The 24,201-nt window shown below is 46.2% G+C and overlaps 1 protein-coding gene across 3 annotated transcripts in view; it reads right to left on the bottom strand.

Moving 5' to 3' along the window:
• Positions 1-10,887: 10,887 nt before the first annotated feature.
• The window catches only part of NEDD9 (neural precursor cell expressed, developmentally down-regulated 9), a 41,910-nt gene continuing 28,596 nt past the window's right edge, over positions 10,888-24,201 (bottom strand). Inside the window, exons 3-7 of one of the 3 annotated variants that reach the window (XM_074575953.1) lie at positions 20,006-20,107; positions 18,700-18,801; positions 17,030-18,253; positions 16,601-16,690; positions 10,888-15,208 (exon numbers count right to left, since the gene is read on the bottom strand). In XM_074575953.1, coding sequence (XP_074432054.1) covers positions 14,699-15,208; positions 16,601-16,690; positions 17,030-18,253; positions 18,700-18,801; positions 20,006-20,107 — 2,028 coding nt within the window. In that variant the 3' untranslated portion in view covers positions 10,888-14,698. Of the gene's footprint in view, positions 15,209-15,634; positions 16,000-16,600; positions 16,691-17,029; positions 18,254-18,699; positions 18,802-20,005; positions 20,108-24,201 lie in introns of those variants that run through there. The other 2 variants (XM_074575956.1, XM_074575954.1) reach the window with 2 other exon arrangements.

The raw sequence follows: 24,201 nt of genomic DNA, 5'->3' as shown, positions 1-24,201 counted from the left end.
CCTGAGTGGATTTCTGACTTTTTTTTTTTTAAATGGGATTTTGCCTGTAGAATAAGACTTCTTGTTTGAGTGTGCAACACTGCAAAAGAAGACGTGTCAAAAGTCACATTCTACCTGGTGTAATACCTACAGATTACTTCATTTTAAAGGGCAGGTTGGGGTATATCTTGTAGAGCAGTCATTTTCAAAGGTGTTTTGTCTGCCTTGTCCTTGAAAGTTGTCATTTCATTTTAGCAGTTAAAAAACCCAAACAAACACCAAACCCAACAAAAATGAAACCACCTCTTCCCTCCTTTGTTCTTGATACTTTTAAGATTGGTTGTAGACTTCTTAGTTTTTCTAAAAGTAAGTTTGTTGGTAAAGTAGGAAGTTCTTTTGGAAATGAAGATGTACAGGAGAAGGAAATGAGAACATATTTCATCCCTATTTGCTTCTGTTAAGTAAAATGCGTACAAAGTGTTATCTCTGAAAACTGGATAGAATGAGGCTTTCTCACACCGCTTGTAGGCTGCCCATGAGAAGGGTTTGCATCTGGTCCAGTGCTTATGTTGACATGTAGTGATGTTGGACCCTGCTTTGAGCAAAGGGAATGGCAAGATGGACCTGTGGCTGGGCAGAGGAGCACCATGGAATGAACAGGACTAACCAGCACTAATTTCTGAGAGCTTTTGGGGTGTAGTCACCTTTGGAGGAGGTACTGCTATGGAAATATGGGGGAGAAGTCTCTTAAAGGCAGGAGACCTCTTTCATCAGTAGAATTCAAACCAAGACTTAACACCCTGGGTTTTACAAATGGGGACGCTGAGGTGAAATACTGCATCTTGGGCTTTATTTTCCTGCATTTCTATTTCCAGGGCTTTTCAGCTTCCACAAGGGGAAATGGATAATACAAATATTCCTTTAGCTCTGGTAGCAAAGAGGCCCTAGTAGCTACAGGAGGATGGAATGGGGCCGTAATGCAGTCACTTTGGAGTCATTGTCAAAGTATTGCACATACCCTTTGTGGTGTTTCTGCCTCTGTGAGCCTGCTGTGTGTGTACTGCCACAGGGGCTTGTCCTGAATGCTGACACTGTACTTGAACTCGGAAGGGTGAGAAGATGTGTACCCTCTATCAGGGAGCTGTGGCGTGAGTGGTGCTTGTCTCCGGATCCCTCCTGGCTGGGTCTGTGCACTGTGCAATTTATGCTGCTGACTTCCACCCCCATCCCATTAAAACTTCCAGCCTTCTATGCAGCTGACTGCAGAGTTTTGAAATGAGAAGGTGTGTGCGCCCTGCGTCCTCCTCAGAACCGCTGCAGAGGAGGTAGCTTGCTATAAGTTGTATCAATTTCTTCTCTTCTGCGCTGGAGTACTTTAGCATCTTGTGTGGGGAGTTGAAAGCTTCCTACCAGCAAATGCGTTTTTTCACAAATAACACTAGCTCTGACTCGAAACAAGTTTTCCTGCTACGGAGTGCTAGGTTGAACCACGGGGGCTACATTAACACTAAATTTTTATTACAGTCGGTCTTGAACTTCCTAGCGCAGTGCCCAGCTCCTTATTTAAGGATCTAATCAGGAGACTTCTGTCTTTCTGAGAATTTTTTGCTTGTTTTGAGTTAATTGCAGTTCCTGTGTCTCAAATCAGCCCTTCAATGCCAGCTGAACAGCTGTTAGCCTTTTCCGTGTCTAAAAATGTCAGGCAACACCCTTGCTGTGATAAGATGCATCAAAATAGGTCTCTTGAGTTCCAGTTGTTTCCAAAATGAGTGGTTTTGGCTTTCGTAAAGAGTTGGCTGCCCTCAAGTTCTGTAAGACCTGGCTTTGAGAACGTCCTAGAAAACACAGGAGATGCTGCCTGGGGCTCTGAGGAGTTGTGAGAGGGCTGAGCTTGCTGCCGGGCGCTGATGTCTCTAAGAGACGACATGGTCAGTTCCGGCATGCCAGATCTGCAGCATCGATTGCGTTCTCCAGGGCTGATAACCCCCTAATGCCTTCTTGGTTTTGTGGCTGGATGGCACCGCGTCTGCTGCGACTTCTGATCCTGGCACAACTTTGACCTTTGTCTCTCCAGGAACAGAACTGGTCTGAATTGGCTTCTGGTGCTGGTGGGGTGGGGGCACGTTTGCAAACAACCGGCAGACGTATTTCCACATTCGAAAATGCTCATCCTTCCTCCAGAGCAGTGGAGGGGGGGAGGGGGACAGGCCAAGGCAGAAGGCAAGGATCTGGGAGTTTCACTTTGTGCCTCTGATTTGCAGGTCTTTTACTGACTTCCTGTGTTAGCCTCTTTATTTTCCAAAATCACAAGGTTTATTTAGCAATTGTGACATTTAAGTACTAGCAACGGCGCTTATTGTAGCCTTAGTTTTTACGCTTTCCAAAGGCTTCAGATACTGAGGGCAGGCTTGATTTTGCTTTTCCTTGTCCTGATTTCCAGGATGTCCTTGTGTTTCACCTGAATCCTGGAGTGACGGCATGGATAGGGGAAAGTGCTTATCCCTGGGCTGGCTGCTTAAACAGGTGAATTGCTCTCAGTGCAGATCCAGTCTGAAATCCTGGAGGATTTCAGTATCCAAGATAGGTAGAAAAGGAGCTTTGAGGCTGGCTTTTCACCACTAGATGGCATGGGCCTTCAAGCTTTGCGGGTAGAGGTCCACCTCGCAGGAGAAACGTTGAGCATCTGTCAGGGCCAACACCATTGAGCTCCTTCATGTTTGCTGTCGCTGTTTTTAGTAATTCTGTTGGGGTTTAGCGGGGCTGGGAACTACAAGGGCAGCTCCTTGCACGGGCTGAGCCTGCTTCTTGTTTGGCCGAGTGCTTCATGCCAAAAAAGCTGTGGGACACGTGGAGTCCCACATCTAGGGGGCTTGTATGTTGCTCTGCGGCACAGGAGGAACTTTGGATTTTGCTTTCTAAAGGAAAGTGACCTCGTAACCTATCCCCCCCAAGATGGGGAGGTCTCAAAGTGCCAAGAGAGAGATCTGACTTGCTTACCTCTCACCTTATTTAAGAAAAATATCCAAAATCCAAACACACCACAGCAGCATTTCTTCTTGTCTCAGGGTTACAAACATACTCTAATGTTGTAAAGAGCCGTTTAAAGAAATTGTTTGGGTTTGTGGTGGGTTTTTTTTTTCCCCGCAGTCTAATTGCAAAGGCATGTTGCCCACCATCCAGATCTCTTCAAAACCAATCCCCAACTGCGCGTCCTCACGCCTCTCATGGCTGCGCTGCAGAGATGTGAGGTGAAACGCCACCCCACCAGAGCTGGTCTGAATCCTGCTGGTTTACCCAGCAGGTAAAACAAAGCCTCATGATCAGTTTACTTTAATATGTTCCCCCCATTATTAATATTAGACTTGGGGACAGAGATCCTATGTCACTTTTTCTTTGCAGCAAGGACAGAAATCCTCGAGAAGAGCAATGAGAGAACGACAGAGCGGGAGCCTCGTTGAATTACCCTGCTGATGAATCGCTGTATTCAGGCTAAGGGAGGTGGAGGGAGCACTTTGTCGCACAAGGCTTTGGAGAAAGCTGCTTTCCCTTTATTGAGCCTCTCGTTTACTGCCTCCGAGTAGCAGCGAGTCCCCATTAGCAGATCTAACATTTACACATAGAAAGCAGCTGGCATTTAAAAACAATAATTCTTTTTTGTGTGGCTCGCCAGGAAAACAAGGCTTATCCCAGCTGTGCAGGTGTGCGTCTTCGTCTGCTGTTTGGGTTTGGAAGGCTCCTGCTCTTGTGTTAATGATCCCTAGCACTTGGCGAGACCGTCTAACTCAAAACTGAGAGTAAACGCATTAGGATTAAAAATCGGGCTGTCTGTAATCGCCTGGCAGGGCTGGGGCTGACACTGGCTGTTCCACTGCAGCTCTGCCTGCCGGCAAGCAGCTCCATGGGGAGCAGGAGCGCTCCTGGGGGCACGGGACCACCGCTGGAAAGGACTTGCTTGCCCATGCCCTGGACCACTGCAGCTGTGGCCGCCTGCCTGCCCTGTGGGGGCTTGGGCAGCGGGAAGAAGCCTCAGCCCTATGGTCAGCAGGAAGAATGGCTGAAGGTCATTTAGGTCCTAAACCAGACAGTGCTTCTGTTTTTTTTTCTTGTGCGTATTCCACCCTGAGGTTGACTAGCCAGGATCCATCCATCACATCAGGGAACACAACAGTCACGCCGGATTTTTTCCCCTCTCCACTACCCTTCCTGCCAGTTTACGTTAGGTGAGATGTGCTCATCATCCACGCTTTAACCGGGGCTGGAGGGCGCTTTGAAAGTAACTGTGAGGGACAGCGGGGTGAGCCTGTCCTAGGGAAAGGAAGAAAGTGTGTTGAGAGGAGGAGAGTGTGGGGCTGGCGGGGTTTGGTGTGCGCTTCCTGCTCTGGGAAGGGACACAAGAGACCGAGGACACTGTTTCAAGATGCAGGTATTGTGACAGAAGCTGTGATTTTTCTAGGAACAGCAAGTACTTTAGTGGTAGCTGCAGCAACACTAAAGCAGCAACATTCTTGAGATGTCCCACGTGTAGATAAAAGAATCCACTTCATACGGTAGGTAATGAAAGCCTGCAACCTGCTGCCACAGGACGCCGTGAGGATAGGTTTGTGAACCTGCAGACACAGGCTAACAGAGACTTCCATGGGCAAATCCCAAGTTTGCAGGGTAACGAGAGGTATAGGCGGGGCTGTATTTCCTACCATCCCTGGTCCAACGAGTGCAAGCACTAGGGAGAGTCAGGTTTGTGAGTTTACCCTGAACATACCCATCCACCCCTGAAAGCAGAACGTGGGGCTATGTGCACCACAGCCTGACCCAACAGGGCACTTCTTACCTTCTTAAACATTGTCCGACAGCTAGAGATGCTCGGAGAACAAAACCAATGGAATATTGCGCACACGCATCCCTTCAACTGAAGAAGTCTCTGAAGGCTTGAGAATGAAAAAAAAATAAAAATAAAAATCCTTTGTTTTACAAATAGCTGTCATGTTTACTGCTTCGAATGACCAGCATTCGGTGCAGCACAAGGGAGGAGATCCCAGCCCTTCCTGCCCACCTGTGCCCCACGGCTGGAGATGCCCTGCCTGCTGACCAGGGCCAGCAGAACTCGGAGCTGGGCTCTGCTTTTGGGCTTTGTGCTGCGGTCAGCGGGTGTGAGACCGTCCCACCCTCCAGGTAGTTTCCACCTACGTAACAAAGCTGTGAAAAGCTAATTAGTTCCTACTTGCGCAAAAGGTAGGGTTTAAAAACTCTTTTTTCTTTTAATTTTTATTCTTTACCTAAAGTGCAAGGGCTAGAGGCAAATCAGGACTGGAGGACTTGCTCCTGCGTGCGTGGAATGAGCTTCAAAAATAGATGCGTCTCAGCTGGTGATGGGGCCACAGCTGTGGCTCTTCGTTGCATAAGGCTTGTGCCTTTGTCTTTGTGGCTGTGGAAAAGCAACATTGCTGAGGAATGGAAAGGGAAGCTTGCTGAAGTGCTCTCCTGGCTGCTTGTCATATAACTTTCTCCTGGGAAGCCACGGATGTATTCAGGTAGAAAACACTGTATTTCTCTTTTCTACTTGACTGCTTTTCTTAAAGGAGGGGAAGCTGAGCAATATTCACAGGGCACGGAGGTTTTATTCTCTGTTGCCTTGCCTGGAAGCAGAGGTTGGCATTTTCTGCTGAAGTTATTCCTTGTGAAGTGGGTTGGATGGGTTGCGCCGAAGGTTTTGGTTTGCCGTGGAAGAGGTGCCACAGGCTCCTGTGCTGCTCCCCCATTGTGGGACTTTGAGCAGAAGTTGTCTTCTCTAGCAGAGCCCCTCTGATAATTAGCTGATGAGGTGTAATGGCTCCGTATGAAATACGTTGAGTTGTGGGACTTCCACCCACCCCCACCCCACGTTGCTAGCACAGCCTGAGGCAGGGCCATCTGCTGGAAAACTAGTCAATTGCTGGAGTCTGGATGGCATGGTGATGGTCTGGTATCTCATGCTGGCCTCCAAGTGGGGGCTTTTGTTTCCTCCAGTAGTAGTGTCGTGGTTTGTGGTACAGGAGCAGCTTGTGAGTGTCTTGGAGCTTCACTATCTGGTGAACTGCTAATGAGCACAGTGCCCAAATGCCTGCCTGTTTATTCCCGTGTGGCCAGCTGCCCCTGCGGTTCACTGCCCGGGCAGTTCCTTGCTTGATACAAGGCTTGGCTTCGTGTCAGCAGGTAAAGCATTGCAAATTAGCTCTTGGAGGGTTTGTTCCTAAATATTGTGAAGAGAAAAACAAAAATGTGGAAACTCGTTCAGCTGGATGTACGTATTCGCTGTGTAAGGTACGTGTTTGTAGTTGTGTCATCCTCATCCCCATATGAGGGAAAAAAAATCAAACGTGGGGTGAGGCATACATGCTGGTGGCAGAGAGGCAGTCAGGGTAAATGAAAAAGAACTTTCATGAAAAGCTTCTAACTAGTAAAAGAAAGCAAACTCTGTCAGAAAATAATTTTGAAAATTAAATGCTGTTCAATTGCATGAAGCTCCTTTAGCCTTCCTTGGCGATTCAGCCCTTCCTGTGCCAAAGGACACTCACTCCAGATGTGTGGCTACTTAACTCTGCATCTGGCACATGCTCTCCCTGGAAATTGGGGTCTGAAACATGATATTACATTTTTCCAGCAAGGCAGGGATGTGTGCAGGGTTGCTTATTGAAGGGGAGCTAAGCGTCACCTAAACACCGTCTCTGTGACCCTTAAGAACATCTGCCCAATTTTCCTGTCCAGACCCCCATATTCCTCTTCTCCACCCTGGTATAAGAAAGAGCAACCCAACCCAGGAACGCCTTCAGGCCGGCTTCTCTGAGCTCCTAAGCAAGCTCTCTGTAGCTCCCTGGACTCCACCCTGCTACGAGCCCCAAGCTGCCAAGAAAACCGGTGGGAGGGTGGAGGCACAGAGTTGTGAGCTACCCGTGAGTCTGGCTTTTCCGCCATCTGGCACAGTGCATGTTTTGGTTGATGGGACTTTAGAGTCAGGTCTGATCCCAAAGCCTGGAGGCTGCCTGAGCGCAGGGGGAGGTGGCAGGACTGGGGGGATTCAGCTCAGACGTGGGTTGTGAGGCTCAGGCTCCGGGACTGCTCTGACTTGCTGAACCCTTGGGACCAACGCTTTGATGGTACCAATACCAGCTTCGGGCTTGATGGGCCGGGGGGAGTCCACGAGTTTCTAAGGTATTTTAGTGTTCAGGATGAACTGCGTATGTGGCCACACCAAGTTTCAGGTGGCAGGTGTAGAGTCTGTGGGGTAGAATTCATCATCCTCAAAACGTAGGAGCCTTTGATATGGTCATTTGCAGCTGAGCTACTTATCTCAGCTGCCCTTGAAGACCTAAGGAGACCTAATCATTGGAGCCTGGAGAGGGTTTATCTCATCCTGAAGTAGATTTAATCACATGGCTTGGTGTCTATTCAGTTTAAAGGGGACCCTGATAATCTCTCGCATGCAAATGTTTTCAGGTAAGCGAGATGAAGTGCATCTGGGGTGTCTCACACTGGGAGCAGAGATGGGCTAATCCAAATTGGGGCACTTCTGAGCATCACCATCCCCATGGAGAAGAAAGGAGGGAGCGAGAAAGAGGCTTCCTCATTTGTGCATCTCGGTGCCTTCAGCAGCTTTATCCTCTGATGAAGTTGGTGGTTCTGTGTGCTGCTGCGTTCATGGGCCGTGTGGGTTTCCACCTGAACTTCTCCATGTGCAGAGGCAGCTCCGCCTCCTGCTGCTGCAGGATGGAAATGGTGGATCCTGCATCCACCTCCAGTGTATGTATGCAGGAGAACTTGGTGTCACGTGCAGGGCAGCCCCGCTTGAGGAACATCCTTTTGGTCATCGTAGCAGCTCCTGTGGAAGTGATATGAGTTGCCAGCGTGGCGAATAGACAATTGAGAGCCGTGTCTTGAGCGGTGAGGCCTGAAAATAACTGCAGGTCAAGCACGGCAGAATGCACGTGCTCATTCTCATTTGTCAAAAATTAATTTCCCTTTGAAATGCAGCATGAAGAAAAGCCAAGTAAGTTAACTTGTCCTTCTGGAATGCAAGTTAATTACAGGTACCTCTCTCCAGCTCAAATCAGCTCCTGAGATAAAAGGCTTTTGGGTGGGTTGCTCCTACCATCCTTCATAAAAACAAAGCGCAGGGTGAAAAAAAAAAAAACCAACAGTAAAAGTCCATTTTTTTTTTTTTTTTTCCTTTTCATGTTCATGGCCACTCACCCCTGTGGCTTGTTCTCTTTGAGCTTAACTGGGAATAAAGGCAGGCTTGAATCGCTGTGTGGGGAAATACCCTGGAGCCTTCTACCTGCACCAAAAGTTTTAAGATATACTTTGATTCCTTTCTGTAAGACAATCTAAAGCCAGAGCAGGCTTGCTCCCTTTTTTTTTTTTTTTTTTTTAAATTCCTTTTTTCCCCCTTCCTCTCTGCGCTCCTCTTTCAGATTTTTTTCTGCTTGTCCTTCCCAGTAACCTTCATCTAACCACGCTTAAGTCTGCCTTCATGCAAATAGTAGATGCTCCCGGGAAGGTTGTTACTGCGCCTCCCTGGTTGGCAGTGGTTTGGGTGGCCCTGGCTGCGGCATTGAGCAAGATAAAGCCGAGTCGGCAGCTACGAAGGGCCCCTTGGATTTGGTTTCCTGCAGCTTTGCATCAAGGGAAGAGCTCTGATCATTTTTTTCCGTAACGAAGGGAAATTATGGGGGAAAGAGAAAAATCTCAGGGGACAGCCCCCCGCACCCTCCCCTCCACACGCATACACCCCCAGCAGCAAGATTTTTACATCCCTCCCTTGGCTGGCAGAAGCTGATACCCCGTGGGCGCGAGCGTGCGTGGGACCAGGGAATCATGATTTTTATTTTTTTTTGTTGTTGTTTGGGCTGGTGGTACACGTAGCCTTCTGTGAGCCCGCCGCGTGCGGGGGCGGCTGCCGCGGGCGCCGCAGAGCTGAGGCAGCGTGTTGCGGATGAGATGAGCTTTACAGATCTCCCCTAGACCCCATGCTTTGTGCTCCCCGTTCCGTTTTTTGCTGTAGTCAGCCCGATGCGTCGAGTTGCTGCTTGTACAGTGGGGAAAAAAAAAAAAAAGATAGCGGGTCTCTTGGCTTTCGGCAGAGAAAAAGAAACCCCTGCCAGGCCAGGCAGGCAGTACGCACGCTGAGCCCGATGCGGCCGCAGCAGTGACCCTGGGGCACAGGTTTCCCGGGTGCTGGGCTTCCCCCTCGGCACGGACTCGATGGACTCATGGAGATGGAGAGGTCAATAGCAACGAGGCGGACTCCTATGAGGAACATTGACTTGATGGACTTTGCCTGTGGGGCTGCAGGGCCAGAAGTTAAACCCAGAGAGATGCAAAAAGAAGAAAGCAAACTTCAGATCCGTTCTGGGTTGCGCCTAGCTGAAAAGACACCCTTGAAGCACAAACTCCTGTGAGGAGGCTTCTATTGCAAATGAAACCCCAGGAGAGATGGGCAAGTCACGTTCTGCTTGGCATTGCGTCTCCCTTGGAGCATTTCAGCTTCTCCTGCTCAGAAATCCACAGCAACCACGAGCCAAGATCACCTTGCTGAAGAGACATGGCCTTATCAGGAGGCACAAGGAGCTTTTGTCTCCTTGCTTCTTGCCATGGAACTCCCAACTCCTGATTTTCTGCCGCCCTACGAAGCTGAAGAGAAGAAAAGGGCTCCTCAACACCCAGCAGCGCGCATTGCCCAGCCATGCCCTGACAAGGTCCCTTCCAACCCAAACCGTTCTATGATTTTGACCTGAAACTTTGGCACCCCTTCACTTTGGGAGGCTGTCCCTCAGTGGCCCTAGCCACTGATCCTGGAAGGTGGTGGGATGAAGAGCGCCCTGCTCTGAACCCAGCAGCTCCCCAGAGGCACGAAGCCCGGGGAAGCCATCTGCTCTGACATTTGGCTGCTGACCAACTGTGTAATTCCCTGTCTAACTCAGGAGCACCAAAGACTAAATATTTGTTTTTTGAATGGAGGACGATGTGCTTCCAATGGCTGGCAGCAGGTCCAGCATGATCACATCAAGATGCGAGCCGCGCTCAAAATTTAGCTCTAATTTAATCAAATTGCCTCTGGGCAGTTCATTGGAGGTGGTACGAATTTCTGAGTCTGTGCTAGCCCCCACGCTAGCTCCCTGGAGGCTGAGCTTCCCGTCACTCCTGCTCCCTCTGAAGCCAGTGGGTTTACGCTAAGGCTGGATTAGATGTTTCTCCTGCTGCCATCCGCTTTATCCAGGTACTGTCAAGCTTGGATTCAACATCCTCTTTGAGTCGGAAGAACTTCTGGGAGGACTTTGCAGAGCTAGATATAACTGTAGATTAACTCTGAGGTTGAAAAGCCGTGCAGCTATATCCAGGGCTCCTCCGACAGAGAAAGCAGCTGTCTTAGGTGGAATTTGGGTGCAAATGGCAAAAAAAAATAAATAATAAATTATTAAAAGAAATAAAAAATCAAGGTTATCTGGACAGTCGATCTTTGAGATGGGAAAATCTTCTGGCAGAAAAAGGGCTCCCTTGATTTAAGAGCGTTGTGCATGTGTTGCTTTTGAAACTGCCAGCGTAACAGGTTAAGATGAAAGGAGTGGGCACATTTCAGAGCTGGGAGGAATGCTTTGTGGTGTCCGTCCTCTGTTGCCCTGGAAATGTTCCTGTCTAAATACGGACTAATGCTGTGAACATTGTGAGAGGAGAAAGGGGCAAGGGAGAGTTAAGAATGACCTTTGGAGTAAATCCTACGAGTTTCTAAAGCCTTTTGTTTGAGACTAAGGCATGCAAAGATGGAGCAGGCAGCCTGGAAGTGGGGTTCAACAGGGGAAAAACTGGATTAGGAGCAGAACAGCTATGGGTGCGGGGCTCCTGGGCAGGGGGGAGGTGTCACCGGTGTAGCAATACTCTGAAGAGCGCTGGCAGTAGATGTGGGGGGACGTTTCTGAAACGTAGCCCAGATGTACGTGTTGGAGAGCCCCAAAAGCTCCAGGGGGTAGAAGTTACGGGGGACGTGGAGATGCTGGGGTGCAATCTAGCATCGGGTGACGGCGTGGGAACTTGGTTTCCTTCGCCCCTGTTGCCCTTGCTGGGAGGGCAGGCGGTGGGTTTGCCGAGGTTGCAGCGATGCACAGCTAATGGAAACGTAGAAGGTGCGCAGCTCTGGCTTGCAAGAGGCAGCAGCAGGGGCTTGTGCAGCGTGGGGCGCAATGAAGCGTGTCCTGTGTCATATACAAGTATGAACTGAGAATTCCTCTAAAACCTCTTAAAAAATTAAATGAATAAAAAACTTCAAGGCTGCCTTTTGTCTCTCCTCTCTCTCCCTTGCTCATTGTCCTGGAAGAGAAAGGAAGCATTTTTCAAATTAATACTAATTAGTACTTAATTAATGCCTGGAGTAAGGAGCCAAGTGTGTTCCACATTTGCCACTAGTGAAGCAGACTTTTTTTTCCCTCCCCCCCCCCCCACACTGGCCATCAGACAGTCATTTCACACTGGCTACCAACTTGGTTGCCAAACAGCAGCAGTTTCTTGGCAGCTGGGTGGGGACGTTGTGGCTCAGGGAGGAGAGCAAGGATTCTGGTTTCTGTTCTGAACCATTTTGTTTGTCCAGTTCCTCCTTTGTTGTTAGTTGACCTTTTTAAATTTAGCAGAGGGGCAAAACGGAGGGCTCTCGGGAGGCAACCCTGCATCCCTGGCTGTCCCCTTGCCGAGGATGCACCGAGCCAGACCAGGCACTTTGCTCTCAAGGCTTTCTCTGCACTTACGCTCCCCAGCAGGAACGTCTTTCTTTAAAAGCCGAGAACTGGGTGTAAGCACAGAGCCAGTCCCAGGCTGCTTCTCTCCTCCCTGCACACCCAGAGTGTTTGACAGGACGTAGGGCAATGCCTCAGCAACAGTGAAATGGGAAAGTAACTTTTGCGAAAGTAATTTATGGGGAAGTAACTTATGGGAAAGACTCCGCAATCCTTAAAGCCACATGGTTGTTTCAGATGGAACCCGCACCCAGATAACGCTCGACTTGGCATGTAGTAGAATAGGGGTGCTCTGACCGCTGGGCTGGGGAGGAAGGATGGCTACGCTGAGCAAAGCTGCTCTTCCAGTTCCTGTGAGGATTGTGGCCTCACCAGGAAGTGCTGGAGCAGGCCAGAATGGGTGGACAGTCACGTCTGTGTCCTGCCACCCCGCCTCCTCGTGGGATTGTGTTGAGAGGAGCTGCCCCGTTCACCCCAGGGACCAGCGCCTGGGCTGTGCTGAGGTGGTTCGGGATGCAGCTCACGCAGGAGGAATGGACACCAGGAATGGGGCGGGAGCGTGTCCCGGTGAACTACAGACCCTGCTGGCTGTCTTTTGGACTCGATGCCTTGTGTAGCTGAGTTGGATAATTGCTTCACCTGCTTCTTCTGGACAGGCAGAGAAGCTGTCTGCCCCTTCCTCTCACACCCCCGAGTTCTCACTTCACTTCAGTGAAAAGATGGGAAGTGAACTTCTCGTTTTAGAACGGCTTTGATAGTATTAGCGAGCAGCAATACTTCCTTTTAATATGCTTAGAGGACTCTGAAAACAAGAAAAAATAAGACCAAGCGCTGCTTTTTCTTATATAAAAAAGCTAGTAATTTAATAACTTTAAAATGACTCTCTACAAGACAACAAACTGTAATACAGGCTTGCAGTAAAGGTTCTGCTTTGGAAAGCACAAACTATCGACATATAAACCACTAAGCTTCAAAACACTTCTTCACTTTCTAAGAATATACAGTGAAAAAAAAAATAAAAATTGGACAGGGAACTCCAAAAGGATCCCAAACAACACTAGTACAAAACAGGTTCACGTGGATTGCTTTTTGGCAACTGGCTATCGGTTACACCAGCGTTAACTGCCCTTTCTGGACGTTACGCCGGAGCCAAGCCCTGGAGCCGATCCTGCGCCAGCTGAGGTTGTGCTGGCTCCGGCTGCCCTTCCAGGAATGCTCTGCAGACTCTGGAAGTGACATTACGGTAGCTAAGAGCAGTCTCCACTCCGAGACAATACATTAAGGCTGCGAGGTATCATACACTGCTGAAGCGGTTTTGTTATCCGAGACAACAAAGCCCATTTCAAAAAGGCACATGTTCGGATACAACCCGGGAAAGCGGAAAGTTAGGCAGAAGCGCCCGTCTTCTGGGCGCTACTGATCTGAGCGTGTATTTACCAGCGATCTGCTTGCTGATGCAAACACTCGGAACGCATCAATGTGGGACTACCTTGAATTATGCAAGGACAGTAGTGTTTCTGCTTTAAAAATGCCAGAATCACCTGGAATTCACCTGAACTATTGCTCACACTGAAGCATGGCTTTTAGTTTGAGGACTGCAGGCAAATGGCGTTCTGTGACTTATTTTTAGGGGGTTCACAAAAAGGCAACGAACACAAATAAGTTGATATGTGTTTTGGAGCAGCCAGCGTACATGAAATTTCTAAAGGAGTCTACTCCTTTGCTAACAATTTTTTAGGGTGTGAATTGAAAATTACTGGGTGGGATCGTGTGTACTTACTGATGGAACGGCCCCGTTAAAACAGGAGGTCATTTTTGGCAACGCTGTAGCGCAGAAGGACCAGCCCCTATGCAACAGAATTTGCAAAAAAAAAGCCCAATAGTTGAATGGAAGTCAGAATTGCCATAGACGCAATTAATTGACAAGAATATGTCCTAGAAAAATAAGTGCTATTTCTTTATGAAATTGTGTATATACTACAGAGATGTTTAAATAACTGTTATTCCAAATTAAGCTGTTTTCTTTCCATACAAATTACAATTTATATGTTAATCCCTCTGGAGGGGACTGTTATTTTGAGATGCTGCTCATCTGCAGCCTCAAAGACGAGCCCAATGGATCCTGGGATGCTCTCAGGATAACTCTGAGTCCTTGAACAATAGGCTTTCGAGGCGGACTGTTAAATTTAATTGCCAATGCACAGACATAGAAGGTAAACACGTAGGAATTTACATGGCTGGGAATCCATCCGTGTTTTGAAATCCCATGTTGCACAGTTATTAGAAATAGTGATTTGAATGCCACCAGATATTAAATATATTCAATTCTGCTTTCCTCCTTAGAAGGTTCTGTTTCTCGTACGGCCTAAAAATGCATTTCTCCCAAATTGTGTACGCCTTGCTTGTTGCAGTTGTGCACGTATGCTAGTTGAATGCTGTACATAACAAAGTAACATCCAGACGAGACTTAAATTTCACGGAATTAACCAATAGAAAGTAATTTCTAAGAAGGGAATGGAGTTCTATGAGAACCATTACACTTGCTTCATGGATTGCTACAAGTAGGTTTCACAACCATGTCCATGTGCCAAAATCAAGATGGAATGAAACAAGAAGAGTGCAGCATCCAGTTAACAAATATACTGAGGAAACAGGCAGTATATACAAAAGATACGCACTGCTTACCCGATGCATAATTTTTAAGGTGCTTACTTGATGTTTTAGGGAATGTAGCAACATATACATATATGCAGTGTATACAAATCTAAATGTGTATTAGAAACATAATACAGACCAGATATATTCCCAAATCCCTGATTTCATTAGATTCTCTAACGCATAAGAATGTATTTAAAAATATTTCATAAAAAATATCTAAAAAAAAAAAAAGATAACATTTACATAAAAATAGCTCCAGTTTGTTTGCTTTTCTGTTTTGCTGCTCACGCGTGGGATTCCGCTGGGTTTCATAAGGACGCCATTTGGACCAGCGAGCGTTTGAACAACTGCGCGTGATGAGACAGCTCCGTTACTCGGTCCACCATCTTCTGCAGGGCTGCTGTGTTGGGGTACTGCATGGCAGCCGTCTTGGTTGCCAGAACAACGCTCTTCAGCAGTTCGCACAACTGGTTGCTGGAGTTCATCACTTTGTTGCGTATGTCCTGAGTCATCACTTGCCTTGTGAGCATGTCCCCAATGAATACAAGTTTGTGAGCGCTCAAAATGACAAATTTGCTGTGAGCCACGAAGATGCGGGGGGGCTGAGAAGCGTTGACGCAACTGAAAAAGGCGTCGATGGCATTTAGGAGGAAGTTGAAATGAGTCTCGCATTGGTCAGAATAGAATAAAAGCAGCTGGCTGTCATGGGAGGCGGCGGTGCTGTTTGCAGCCTGGAGAGCTTGAAGAGGCTTCCATTTTGAGATGTCATTCTCTACTGGCTTTGTAATCTCTTGCTCCAGACGTTGAAACTGATTGATCTGAAAGGCAAATTAAAAAGCTCTCTTCAAAGAATATTCTCGTAAGACTTTGTTAGGTATTACAATTTCACTTTATGCCTCAGGACACCCTTGGGTATCCTAGATTGAATTTACGCTAAATAAAAAGCTGTATAAATGTTTTCTAAGATCTTTCATTTTGGAGAGTGAGGGGTAATCAAATGCTTTGTTTATGATAAATCCAAATGCACAGAGTTCAAAAGAGAAAAACATCTAAAATACTTTATTTGCATTAAACAAAACAAAACCAAAACCTCTCCTGGATTTGCAGGCTGTTGCTCATTTGGAATATTCTGAAATCACAAGTGAGAGAGACGGATCCAAGTGGCAACAACTCCTACACAATCTTTAAAAAGCTGTCATCTCTGTGGGATTTCGAGATGAGAAACCTTTACCTCTCATCTCCACGTTGCTTGTACAATTTTCTGCAACAACATATTGAAGAATTAATATGAGGGCAAAGTGAGAGCCCTCAATCTTATATGACTACTTTTTTTAGCGTTTAAAGTGATGTTAAGCACGGTATTTAGGTTAGTACATTAAGTTAAGTATTGATGTTCACTTAACAGATGTGCAGGCAGCATGCGTATTCGGTGTGGTCCGGTGATGAAGGCACTGGATTACGGCTCAGGAAAGCCAAGTTCTCAAGCTGGCTTTGTGACTGACCCACTGTGAGACAATGCAGAAGTCTGTTTCTCCTCTGTGGTACATTTTTGGAGACAGAGACTGCTTTTTATCATATGTATGCACTGGGCACACTGCAATGGTGCATTCTATAAAAAAAATTATTAGTCTCTTAAATTGAGATGGTTGGAAATTGTTTCCCAGGGAAAGGCTTATTCCTGCCACATGAGAATGTCGTTCTGAACGCTACGAGCTGTGGCTATGCTTCCACTCAATTACAAAGTGGCAACAAGGAAATGAACAGGGCAGAGATGCTGATCTTAGAATAGCTACTCTGCAGTAAATACTTAAGTTTCCTTTCCATAAGCAATCACTCACACAGATACGCAGGGCCAAGAAGGTGCTAAAATCTTGATGCTCACCATTTCCCAGTTGGAGCATGACAGTGCATGTCCTCGTTCTTTACGTTGATAAATCCATTAATGGTAGAGCCTGACTGGCTCAAATTCCTCTCGGAGAGAAACTAGCCTGCAGCTGCTGATTAGCCAAGACCTAAAACCTGCTGCCTTCACCATCTAGCACCTGGGACTTTCCAACTGTGTGTGCTGGCACTCATGCACACCTCGCAGCCATGGTGCTAGCAGCTGCACACTGCTAAGGGAAGGGCCCCTCCTGCATTATTTGAGTAGTAGTCTTTACGTGCAAGGAACACTGCATTTCAGTATGACTGTTGCACCTGAGTGAACATACCTGATGGTGCTCTAGCTCCGTTTTGCTCTGCTTGATGATATTTTCTTTTTCCAGCAGCTCTTTCTGTTGCCTTTCAAACTCTTCTTTCCCCTGTTTTGCGTAACACAAGACACTGGGTTAAATCAAAACCACTCCTGAGCTAAATGACAACTCATAGGGTCAAATAACAGGTTGCTCTGTATTGGCTTTTTCACTGGTAGCGCAGCACTAGGAGTACAGAAAAGCAAAGGATAGTGTGGCAGAACAAAAGGCTGTCGCTATTATGCATGCAACAGTCCTATTTGAGAGGAAGTAATCACCCTGATGAAATTACTCTTTAATATACATTAGTGTGACAATCTGATTGCTACTTCCCTGCAAACAGCTTCTGCAAAAACCACAGACAACTCTGACTTGGCCTTGTGCAGAAAAAGTGCTGGGTTTACCTACCTGCAGGTGAACATAATCGTAGTCATCCATCCAGCTCTTTTCTGAGCTCTCAGTGGTGGTATTGTGAGGGTGCTGACCTTTACTTAGGAGTGGAGGAAGGGAACTGCAGTGGTTTTGTGCTTTTTCTCCATGACGCTGCATATGAGGATTGTCATATACATAGTCAGGAGCGTTCATGATATTCTCTGGTATGTTTTTGAAACGTGAGCTGCTCAACGCCTGTTTGAAGAGCACCTCTGCGTTGACACTGATGGTAGTTGTCAGTTGTTTGGCATCGTCTGGGACTGTCCTTGCCACCATCACAAACCGATCCAGGTCATCACACTTGTTCTGCAGCCTGTTGACAGCTAGAACATTCAAAGACCAGTTGTAGCTGCTCAAGTCGTGACTGGTTTGGGTAAGGATCTGGTGAGAGTCCTCCAGCCTTTGCACCTCCCTCTTCATTTTGTTAAGGAGGCTGAACTCGGATAGGCAGGAAGCATTGGCTGCTGATCCTTTTGCAAACTGGAGGTACTCCAACAGCGACTGCTCTACCTTATCCACAGCAGTGTGAATTTCATTGATGTGTTTCTCCATATATCCATAAGACCGCCAGTCTGCTGTAATGAAGGCCATGAGGTTATTGACAGCTGTCTCCACCATCTGCTGGAGGCGATAAAGCCTCTCTATAGCAGTGTCTGGATCGAGGATTAGTCTTTTGTCCTGTGCAGTTGATGCTGAGAAAGAAGAGTCTTTTGATGTTGTTGAAGATGTGGACATGTTACTCCTTGTGCTTCCTGTGCTGGAGAAAGACAACCTGTTTATCCCATCAGTCACATCCTGTAAGCCTTTAGTGTCTTGGAGGACTGGTGGTGGCACATCATATACACCTTCTTTTCCTTCTGGGATGAGATTTTCGCTGAGTCCTGTCTGTTGTCCTGGGAATGCAAGTCCCCTTGGGGTATCATAAACATCTTTTTGAGGTGCAATTTGCTGTCCAAGAAAATGGGTTTGATGATTCATAGGGATGTCATAAACATTCTGTTTCTGTGGCACTCCATCCGGTAATAAAAGGCTCTCAGGAGAAAATTTATTAAGTTCTTTCACAGTTGCTTTGGTGATGGGAGGAGGAATATCATATACTCCTTCTGGTCTTACACTGTGGCCCACTGGAAACGAAAAATCCTGCAAATTTTCCCTCAGGCCTGTATCATCTCGGCATGCAGATGGAGGTGTAGCATAGACCTGAATCACAGAAAGCAAACCATGAAACCTTTGGCTAGAATAGCAAAATATTTTACATCTTCTATATGGCCTATAAAATCCTGGGATGGAAGATCTGCCGTTGACTTTCATGGAGTCAGATACTTATCCTGAGTTTGACTGAGCATCAGTTTTAATATCTCACTTGTTAACATTCATCTTGATGCAAATTCTCATAAGCAGCGAAATCCAAACAGGCAGCATGCTGCCACAAAGATAATGTAGGTCTAATTATCAATTCACACTCCGTAACATTAGTAATTTTGATGCAGTGCATCACTGCACCAGTTTTAACAGTTTAAAAACCTAAGGAAATCTTTAAAGTATTGAATCTCCTTTTCCTCAGTATGATATAGGAACTCTCGTTTAAACGTGTCTTTGGTCAGATGTGAAAATACAGGATCTTGTGGAAACAGCGTAATACCTACCCCTTTGGCAGGTGGTATGTCATAGACTCCTAAAGCTTTTGCTTCTCCCATGGGAACTGGAAGCGCAGGCCCCTTAACCGATGTGGGGGGAATGTCATATATCTAAAGAAAGAATAAATTGGTTACAGAAACAAGTCACCTCAGGAAAGCTTTGATCTCACATGAGTTTTCTGAGTTTTCTTAGTTTTCATGTTTCCTCTCAAACAGCCTGAAGATGATGGGAGCTCTTCAACTCTGTTTCATATGGGAGAGCTGCTTGGATTTGCCTGGTATTTTTGACAGTTACAAGGAAATGCACTTTGCTAGGTCCCCTCTGGGCAACTGTGTGGACAGCAGGCTAGAGAGATGAAGTCATGGCTGACTCCCATCCCAAGAGTTAAATCAAGGCCAGCCTATTACAGATACCTGTTGGGGTGAACAGGGGAGAAGTATATTCATGTGACCAGAACTGATAACAACTTTACTGATAGAGATTAGAGGGGCTGAGGAATAAGCTTGTACTTCTACATGCTAAACTCTCCGAAACTAAGGCTGCCCCTGTCAGCATCACCTGTCTGCTTTATCAGGTGCAGTGTGAGTCATCTTACTATCAGAGAAACAGCTGCCAGATGTTTCAAGTGTCCCAGTTGGTGGCATGCCCTGCATTATAGTGGGTTCTGCGTGTGGTCTAGGGCCACTGTCTGAATGTCTCTTAACCCAGACTTTCCAACAGTTCCAGCCATTTGGTGTCAGTCTGTGTTATGTACTATTGGGCTTCAGTGTTGTTCCCTAGAGGAGCTGCTCTGTCAAAAAGCTATGGAGAGATGCAGGGTTGTTGAATTACAAGGTCCTGCAAGCATCCACTCTAGATGTCTGTGGTCTTGCGGACTGAATGCTAAGGGTGTTCCCCAGAACAAAGATATATTTCAAGTTCAGTGACATGGTGCAGTAGATATGTGGTGAAAACAACTCCCTGCGTAGTAGCTGTTCATCTAAGCAATAATTTTACTGAGTGAATTACCATCAACTATGCAAAAACAAAGTAAGGGAAAAAATTGTTCCCAGGCAGCTATTTTATTCTGTTTAGATATACTCTTTGATCAAAACACAGAAAACAAATGGGACTTTTGTGTTTGGTGTGCTGCCAAATCTTAGTCAACATCAAATACTTTGAAATACTTCTGCACTCTGTGAATAAGCCACAGCATCTAATTAAAACGTATTTTCTCTCTGAAATGAGAAAACTTGCTTTGCTCATAAACTTCTGGTAGGAATTCACCATCTTTTGTGCCCTGTCAGTGCTGTTGGCAGTTTTATTGGTACCTACCCCTTGGAGAGGGCGAACAGGGGGGATATCGTAGGTATCCTTTTGGTATTTGGGAGGGAATTCATAAACATAACCTTGTCCTGACCTGACTGGAGTTATTACCTGTGGGATAAAAGAAAAAGAGGAAACGTAAGTCTCTGAGGATCTTGGCATGTTCTCTCTGTAACTGCACAGGGTATAAACAATCCAGTACCATTAACTTTCACACTTTATGTGGCAATGTTAGTAACACAAGTCTACATATAATTCTGACAGTTTAACACAGCAAAATGACTGTTAGTAGCTACAAATGCACCATCTTTTCCTTCCAGACCAGTTCTGACATGGCTGCTTGCTAGCTAGCGCTACAGTATCTTCTCTTTGTCAAGCACAGATTCTCCAGCATGTCTAAGAAATCTTGGTCCCTTCTTCCCATTGACCACCCATTAGCACGGACCACACGAGGTGATGATTACACCATCCACTCACTGAGATCAGGGCTACATACACGCTGATCCTACCGAGGTGTTGAGTGTCCCCACTTACTGACAGAGGCTTAAAATACTACGTTCAGGCTCTGTGAGTCCACCCCTTTGCTTGTGAAGGTATTTCCCACCTGCTCTGGCAGGACGCCTTGTGTTCCACACTGTGCTCCATAGCACAACATCCTGGATAACTGAGTGTGAGCTGTGGCTCTGGAAACTCTTTACATAGAAAGGCTATGCTTAAACCTTCCAAAGGGGGATGCTCAATTTTGCTGTCTCCATTTGGTTTGTCTATCTTAGCGGCTAAGAGATAGGAAATGTTAAGCCATTCTTGAAGTATATAATGCAATAACAGCCTCTGAAAAAATATAAATATCTTAGAATTTACATTTTTTGACATTTTCTAAACCATTAACTACCATAATGACTTCAAATAAAATTTGGTGAAAAATAAATGCCTTATGTCTCGGACAGCATCTGCACGGCAAAATTTCAGTATAGTGTGGTATAAAAGAAATGTTACCTAACCCCAAGAAAGAGCTGGGTTTATAGTGGAAATGCTGACATCTTAACCTCTGCTGGTGCTATTTAGCTCTAACAAAAAAATATAAATACTGTAACCCAAAGGCATAACATGGCAAATTACATAGCCCTGTACAAGATGTGGCTTTGTACTCAGCTAGGGAGAATTCTCTACCAGAGTTACCTAACTGTCTTTAGAAATGTATGCAAGATGTACAACAGAGTTTCTGCCCAAATGTTCAGTAAAGATCCTGTAACAGTTTTTGCTGTAAGGAATCGCAACATCCTGGCCAGATTTCACAGTGAGTTTTGTTTGACTGAGATCTGCAGGGAAAGTCCCTGATGCTAACCTGCCACCTCCTTCCTGCTATGTTAACAACACAGGCTTTTCATCTTTTTACTTGCTGCCCAAATATTGCTGTGTAATCTCTGGCCCTGTACCATGAAACGATCACTGGATTTTCCCCTGGGGGTGACTGCCATACCAGTATACAGTACAGGTCTGATTCAATGTGAGTAACCCAAGGCAACGCGCCTGCTAGTGCCAGCCACTGCACTGACTACACGTGGCTTGAGTGAGGGAGGGATATCCACATCTGGGGGAAGACAGCACTTTTTGCAGCTGCTTTTCCTTGAATTCGCATCAGACACAGGAACTGGAAGCCATACGGTCTCCAGAGCGCTGTGTCAGTTCGCCGCCCGTGAGAGAACTCCCGCTGAATTGGGTGTGGGGTTAATAGGGCTTACAGACATGAGAGCTTTTAAAAAAGAATCTAAAAAATGTATGGAATTTATGACAGATCATTCCTGTCCCAGAGTCAACTACTGCATTATAAAAGGTATTTACAAACAAAACCTTTAAGAAAGTTCTCCCTTAAGCTTCCCATAATGGATCACTCCAGACATTCCCCCCTCCCAGGCCACTCACATGTAATACTGGGATTATTTTATTTGCCTGAGAAACTTCTAACTTGTATCAACATCTCTTCCTCGTGTTTTTTCTGCCAATTGAGGGCTAGTGAGCAGACTAGCATAGTTTGCCATATTTTTTGCATCCTTTTTTTTTTTTTTTTTTTCAGTTGGGTGCTGCCAGTCAAATGCTTTCCACCCAAGTCAGGAACAGAAGGATTTGGTTTTAAGCAATAGTTACTCAGAGGTTCCTTCCAGGGGCTCCAAAATTACAACCATGGCACTGCTTCAACAATGAGTCACTGGGTGTTTAAAAATGATCCTCTGGGAGAACAGACAATGCACAGTAAAAACAAAGGGCTGTTTCCTGGGTAGACCATCTCCATGAGCCCTTCTGCTGCTGGAACACTGTGGCGTTAGGCTGCTTTCTAATATGCTGGGAAACTGCTTGACCATGCAAAGAAAAAATCCAAGACTGTTCACGGCTGTCAGCTGGAGGTCCCAAACCAGCCCTGGACGTGGGGAGGACCCGTGCACTGCTGCAGTTTGGCTCTGCTTTACCTGCTGATTGTTGCCTATCTGGACAAGGCAGGAGTCAGGCTGCGTCAGGCTCCAAAAAGATAGGTATTTGTCCCTCAGCCTGAAATTTTTACAACCCTTGCTCAGTTGTGGTCTACTCCAGAAGCTGAACTCTATCCTAGATCCAGAGCAGGAGTAAAATTTGACCATATCTCCTCCAGGCATCACAGGTACGATGTTTCTTACAGTCCTGTCTGTGGAGGCAACGTAGAAGCTTTTTGACACCTCAGTTCTCCAAGGTTTGCACAGCACGTTAGAGAAGTGCCTTTACACAGGCTCAGCACTAACTGTCCTACCCACCTCATGCCTAAACTCATTCAGGATACAAGACACCACCACTCTCTCCTTGCTCAGAGAATTAATTTCCATGAGCAAACTCAAAGAAAAGTCACAGCCCTCTAATACAAAAAAGGGAGCTGAATCGAGCAGTACAGATAATAAGGCATAGGATCACAGACGGCTGGAAAAAACTTTAAGATCAAGTCCAACTGTACAGCTAACACTGCCAACTCCACCATGAAACTACATCCCTAAGCAGGCACAAGTAAAACCACTTCCTCTTGTTGTTATAGGTAAACTTGATATTTTGCTTTTGTAAAAAGAAGCCCTGGTGGCAAAGCAGATGATGTCCTTACACTGTGGAGCCTGGAACACACATGGAAGAGAAGCTGTGCTCATGCCCAGTATTTAGAGAGAGATCCTTCCTCACTCTGCATACAGGAGTATCATGCAGCTGCGGTTATTCTTCTAGCTCATCCTTGGAGACGTTTCCCATTTTTCAGAAAAGGCTGACGTACTAGATGCTATATGAAGGTTTAAAGTACTGCAAGGCTGCTATTTTTAACTGTGCTGTGATACCATCCTAAATAACTACACTAAAGCTAGACTGGCCAGATGAAGGAAGCCAGTTTGATCCAGCACTGCAGGACTTTTTTTACCATGTATCTTGACACATTCACTTTTTTGCAGAGTCAACCAAGCTGATGCAGTGATCAAGCAGGGTCACTCTGGGTGCTTCCCGCTGTTGTCAAAGGAAGTGAGATGTTAAAACGTGAAGTGCCTGATTCTGGTTATTCATGAATACAGCCTGCCTACATGGGTGCTTGCGGACAGAAGACCTGAGCTGTCTGCAGGGCTGCGCTTCGCAGTGCACTCTACTTAAGATGGCATTTATTTTCCAAATAAAAATGCATCAGAGGCTTTTATGTCTGGTGCTTTTTAGGCTTCTGAAAAAGCTATACGAAAGACAGAAAATAAGACTTTAAGAAACCCAGCAACAACCAAGGTTTGTTGATAACATGAAAGACAACTTTTTTCTCCCAGTGACTCAGGTATATTTTCCTGTGTGGAGCATTACTATCCTGTAACAACATGTTCTGAGTGATTTCATCATAAAATCCTCTACAAATGCTGATCTGGTCTGCACTGAGTACAAGAACATTTCCTGTTGTACCTACACTCCTCTTCCCTTCCAACGCTTTTCATTAGGTTAAATGTGCCTCTGGACTGCTCATTCCTAGTCAATTCAGAGCAGAAGCAGCTCATCACCAAAACACATCTTGAGTGAACGTTTTGTAACAACAATTAAAAGAATACCCACGCTACTTGACAAAGTGAAAATGTGGAGCATTTGTTCTGACCCTTATGGCCCCAAGACAGGACCTCACACAGTAAGTCAGGACATGTGGTCACACTGCTGCTTCTGCATGAGGAAGAGGGAGG

Source organism: Larus michahellis, chromosome 2 (genome assembly GCF_964199755.1).
Source record: "Larus michahellis chromosome 2, bLarMic1.1, whole genome shotgun sequence".
Taxonomy (NCBI): domain Eukaryota; kingdom Metazoa; phylum Chordata; class Aves; order Charadriiformes; family Laridae; genus Larus; species Larus michahellis.
This window is presented reverse-complemented; position numbering and strand designations above follow the sequence as displayed.